The 5,966-nt window shown below is 33.9% G+C and overlaps 1 protein-coding gene across 1 annotated transcript in view; it reads right to left on the reverse strand.

Annotated features, from left to right (window-relative positions):
* The window catches only part of LOC104528917 (neurobeachin-like), a gene marked incomplete at both ends in the record, with an annotated part of 163,664 nt that extends 158,509 nt beyond the window's left edge, over positions 1 to 5,155 (reverse strand). The window contains 4 exon segments of the mRNA XM_029086247.1: positions 2,901 to 3,920; positions 4,180 to 4,372; positions 4,717 to 4,840; positions 5,053 to 5,155. Of these exon segments, the coding sequence (XP_028942080.1) occupies positions 2,901 to 3,920; positions 4,180 to 4,372; positions 4,717 to 4,840; positions 5,053 to 5,155 (1,440 nt within the window).
* Between the last annotated feature and the right edge of the window lie 811 nt (positions 5,156 to 5,966).

Here is a 5,966-nt window from a genome sequence, read left to right on the forward strand (position 1 = left end):
TGTTGATAAAGGCATTAACTCTTCTCAGAAATAAGCAGGAGTTCACATCTACTTTGTTGTGCAATTTATTGCTTCCCTTCAGTCCATTTGAACAAAAGACAGCTTACTTCTTACTGATAAAGTGGGGAGCTGATTGTATATCTGTTTTTAGAGAATCTGAGGTTAGCAATTCCATTCACATACCACTTGTTCCCTTTTGTGTACAACTACAGGTATTTGTCACATCAGCAGCAGTAATAGTATCACAACTGTATCATAATAGGAATGCTTTTATCTATCCAACTGTACTGTATTTGCAAGAATGGGCTTTTACGTGCATTACATAAACCACCATGAAAACCAATTATCTGCACTTGGGTGGGCAGTATTTAAGTAACTTTCAGTGTTCTCAGTGGTCTCAAACAGATCAAATCTAATGTGGCAGTTCCCATGCATGCTGCAATCAAAATTCCAGCCTCCAGTATAGACATGTTAAAATTAACATTTCTCTTTACTCATGAAAACACTAATGCTTGATTTATGTTTTATTTAATACATATTTCCTTTTTTAAAAAAATTAAAGTTAATTAATTTGAATGGAAAAGATTTAATTATGGAGGGCTTACAGTTTGAAATACCCAAAGAAGACATTAGAACAGACATAGAAACACTTCTGATGGTTACATATTTGACAATAGTTTTTAAGATAATGATTTAAAAGATATATTAAAGGCTACAGACTTAAATCAATTAATTGTAGTTTATAATTTATTTTAATGGAAAATAACTGTAATTTAAGTAGTATATGGAGAATCAAGGGAGTTAAATAACTTATATAATTAGACTCTTGAAGACTACACAGTTTGTAGATAATTTGCAGATCCAAATGATACGTTAAGAATTTTGTGAGTAGCTAGGAGTAAAGCATTTGGAAAACATTTTGTTTCTTCTTTCTTACAATGTTCTAATAGAAGTTTGTTAAGATTTATGTATCATTTTAATCCTAAGAAAACAATTATATGCTTGAGGAATGTACATTTTTATAATTCAACTTATATTTCAATAGGTGAAAATCATCAAATAAGGAGGTTAAAGAACAGGAAAGTCCCAAAGTCAAACCAACAGGATTTTCTACAGTAGGTAGTACAAAGTCAGATTATCCTCTTCATTAAAGATTATCTTACTTTTTTTGTTGTTTGTTTATGGGTGTGTATATGTACATAGCAAACAAATACTAGCATTTCACTTATCTTTTACTTTTGAAAAAAAAATCTACATTTCAAAATAAAATAAGACTGCTCCTTTTGCTTGCTATCCTCTATTCATATCATTTATCAGTTTCCATGGTATTAATAGCTTTAATTTTAAGACTTAAAATAAGGTGTTTGGGAACTGATAGTAATAGAAACACTATTCTTATCAAGAGCTTTCAAAGTTGTCTTCTTTATTGCACAGAATGCTTTTAAATATAAGGATCTCTACATAATACTTGATAGTCTTTCACTTATGACAACTTTCACAGTGTTGAAAAAGTCCTTGCAAAACAACCCCAAACTTTTCTTGTAATACCTGTCTAGGGAATGCAAGAGCTGCTTTTCTCTTCAAAACAGAGTTTCTTACCTTAGAATAGAGACTTAGAAGAGGATGCTCTTTCTCTACATCAGAACCCACTGGTCTGAGCAACCATGGGTTTTTTTGGGAGGTTTTGGGGTTGGGTTTTTTTTTTGTTTTTTTTTTTTTTTTTAAAGGGAAAGCATCTGTTTTGGAAACCATAGATTGCTTAAATAAATTGAAATGTCCATTCTCTAGAGTTTTTCTGAAAGTATTGTCTCCCGGAAGAACAAAGTAACAGGCTGATCTGTGTTCTTTCACCAGATGACATGTACTTTGAGTGTAGTTGAGTGTATTTCTGAAAATCTTTCTTCTGATGATTTGGTACACACTACACAGTACTGGGCAGAGCACTTTTTGCAATTTTTGTTTGGCTCTTCTTCCATAGTTTCAGGAAGTCTGTTTGATTTTAAAATCCTAGAAGATAAATACTGGTGTACATACTGAACATACAGTCAGCTAATAAAATCTTGAAGATAGTGAATTCTTTCACCTGGTAACATCCTTAAAAACAATATTTGATGACATGCTACGGTGTCTGAGCAATACCGGTGAGGAAATTAATCCTGTGTTTTAAAAGTTCAACGTGATCCTATATTTTGCTGAGTACAAATTCTTTCAAAGAGTAGTCTTCTGCCATGGCTTTCCTATTTTCAGAATACTATGGCTCTCACAAAAACACTAATTTGTCAGAAGTTTTCAGAGGGAGACCTCGCCAAGACAGAATCTCCAAGGAGAAAGTAGATACTTCTTTTACTAATTATCTCTGGTCTGGAAAGCAAGTAGTAGTTTTTCTTCTATTATCCTTAAACTAGTCCTTTTCTTGTGTTAGGATCAAATATGGACATTATTTATGCCAGCATTCCCGTACAGGAAGAAAGAAAGTGTACTAAAGTGCTTTAAGACTACACTCTGAGAAATGTACAGCAAGATTAAAGAACCCTTCAATGTGCATTTCATAGTAAAATATAGATATTTCTAATCTTGCGACATACTAACAACAAAGTCTGAAGCAGAATTTTAACAGTATCAGTTAATCTGTCCAGAAGAACTAAGGAAAATGGATTAGAGATTCTCTTAGCTAAGTTTTTTTTAAACTAAAGCATCCACAATTGCAATACATATTTTCTATACAGACATGAAAGGCTTCACAATCCGTACACATTATGGAATTTTCAAAGCAAACAGGCTTGGAGGATGGACGCCTTTCATATAATTAAAGAAATATACTTCAAACATCTCAATTTATCCAGCAACAATGAAAAGCAATTACATTGGACACATATATGGCAACAGCACTTGAAACCTACCTGGGTTGTAGTAGTTGTCTGGATCTTCCGTATCTCCTTTCCTGCTTCCTTACCATCATCAGATCGTTCTGTATCTGATATTATACTTCCCGCATCAACACTAGGTACAGTTTTGCAACCAGAAGACTCTGTCTCAAGAGTTGTGGCAGTCATTTCAGCATATTCTAATCCTTTAGACGATGAAGCCAACTCCCTCTCAGAAATGCTACTCATACCCTCTGAAGTTGTGTGAATCTTGAACTCCTTGTCCTCTATTATACTTGAAGCACATGTTATATCTACACTACCTGTCATATGTGCAAGTAATCCCAAATCATCATTTACACCAAGATGCATCTGTGTCTCTTGCACATTTGGAATAGAAATGTGATTACTTGAAAGTTCAGGTAGAAGTTTCTCCTCTTGACTAGGTATTTTATCAAAGAGAAATGAGGTACTGTTAGTAGAGGGATCATCTTTCTCATCAGCCAGAGTTATTAATGGACCATTATCTTTTTCCTCATTCTTCTTAATAATACCCACACTTCCATGAACATTGTTTTGGAGCTTCTCAACAGCAGCACTATATACATTATCTAGAAGCGATTCAACTTCTACAAGTGCACCATTTTCTCCAGTTACCAGTGTCTCTGGTGATAAATCCATATCATCAAGTTTTACTTCTGTAGCTTCTACCTTTTCAGCTTTTATATCAACTAAAAGGTCATGAACTTCCACATGCACTCCTCCTCCTGGTCTCTCAGCACTTCCAAGCACATCATCTGACACTTTTGTAGCCATGAGCAAGTCCCTTGTATCTGTACTGACAGGATAATCCGTTTCACTTTCTGGGCTTTGGCTTTGTGAAAGGTCTTCTATCTCTCGAATTTCCATTCCACCTTTTGCTCCTGTTGCCTGAGAGGAAAGACCTGAGATGGTGCTCACATTCCCCTTCTTCCCCTTTTTTATGTTTTCTTCCTCTTGCCTTTGATACTCTTCATACATTTTTGCTAAATACTCCTTATGAGCCTCATATGTGACCTTAAAAAGAAAAGATTATGTGAATGAGTATATGCTACAAGAACTTGGACAAAAACTAATATGAATCTTAACAACATATTACATACAGCTTATGAATTGTTTCACAGCAAAGGACCTACAACGACAAAAAAGCGCCACCTTGACATGTATGGAGATAGCCACCAGATGGCACTAAATCACTTTACATCTTATCGTACTACATTACTCCCTTCGGGGGAGTTACCAGTATTAAAAAAAAAATCCACAAGCCATTTCTTACCTTGGAATGAGCTATAGAAAGAGTATCCACCCACACTCTCCAGCCTCCCCATTCATATTTTATTGCATGATACAAGAGAATACGGAAAATGTTGTAAACCATCTCTGTGATCTTCTGTTCTTCAGAGTTCTTAGGGTTAATGTATCCCAGAGAAAACATCCAGTCCTGCCACACTGAACACTGAAGTAAACATCTAAAGTGAAATAATTAGGTCATATATATATCAAAACAAAGCTTCTTCATTTTAACATTATGATGGTTAAAAGAGGAGGAAAATAATATGGTACATCTCCTCTGAACATCAACCCAATGGTAGGAAGAAACTTAAAAATACTTCAGGATGAATAAAAATTTCAAGTATATTCTAAGCAGAAGAACTCAAAATTAGTCACTGAACTAAGAAAAGTTACCACAGACCTATTGTATTTATTTTTTATATATTCCATTTAGTATACAGTATAAAACTCTACACAAAGTACAACAGATTGCTATCACCCACAAGTCAAGGACTAGAAAATATTATTTGTAGTGACATACCTTCTGTTTTCACGGCTATTACTAAAGAGTTTTATCATATCAGATAAGAATAAACGTCGAACTTCCATCAGCTCTGCACTTGGTGTGGAGTTTTTTAACAGCGTTGCCACCACCTTAAGAATCACTTTGAAAGAATAAATTAGTTACGTAACACATTTTAACAACATTTTTTTAAAAAAAGTTGCTGATAGCAACTCATATAAGTAGAAGCTGAAACCCATATGCATTTGAGATACAGTAACGAATTATTCTTATTTTCTGAACCATGTTCTTTCAAAAAACCCCACAACCTCTAGAAAATACATTTATCACACAAACATAATATATAGTCCTTACTTGGATTCTGAATTTTCACTGTAGAATCTGGCTCTGGATGTGGTTTATGAACAACTTGAGTGCATACTTGTTCTGTCAAAATCTAAAATAGAATATTAAGTTCCTTTTACCATTTTTAATTAAACACTACAGCATTTCTTTGTTACTTTTCAAGATTTATTACAAACATTTACCATGGCCACACATCATATAAAACACTTTGGCAAAATATTTTTATTCTTGAAGAATGGAAATGAGCAATTCCTCTATGCAAGGATCAAGATTTTCATGAATGTAGAGTGGCTGGGTGGGTTTGGTTTTCTCCAGCTAGGAAAGAGGGGCAGTCATAGACAGGATTCCATAGCAATAAACCTGGGGCTTCACATAATGAGCAAAACAGATCATTCTCATGCTTCATGGCTTTTACCTGACAAACTAATTAATCTGTATTGAGGAAACACCACAGACTTTTCACACTGGGATACCTGACACAGGTTCTATGTCTGCAACTTTATTTTTAAGAATAAGCTAAAAATTTAACGATACTAACACAGTATTCTCAGTAAGTATATTCAAGCAAATGTATTTCAAAATAGAATTATTTCCCCAGTAATTCTCATTTATTTTAAAGCAAAACTTTAGCTCATTCAGTAATCATGAATCAATAATCAATACTCAATAATCAAACTAATGGCAGTTGTAAACACAGTATCTTTGAATGGGTCTTTACATATTGGTATTTAAAAAAGAATGCAAATATGCCTTTGCTTTTTATGAGAGAACATGGAAAATATCTGCATCAGTTCCATGGCAAATCTTTTGCACTTCTGGCACTCAACTCTTTTTTTTTTCTTCTGATGGTTATTTTCTCAAATGTAAATGTCTGTGGATGTTGGACTCCATGAGGACCAATTTTGTCACTTAGTTATGTATTT

Source organism: Antrostomus carolinensis, unplaced genomic scaffold (genome assembly GCF_000700745.2).
Source record: "Antrostomus carolinensis isolate BGI_N321 unplaced genomic scaffold, ASM70074v2 scaffold12068, whole genome shotgun sequence".
Lineage (NCBI taxonomy): Eukaryota > Metazoa > Chordata > Aves > Caprimulgiformes > Caprimulgidae > Antrostomus > Antrostomus carolinensis.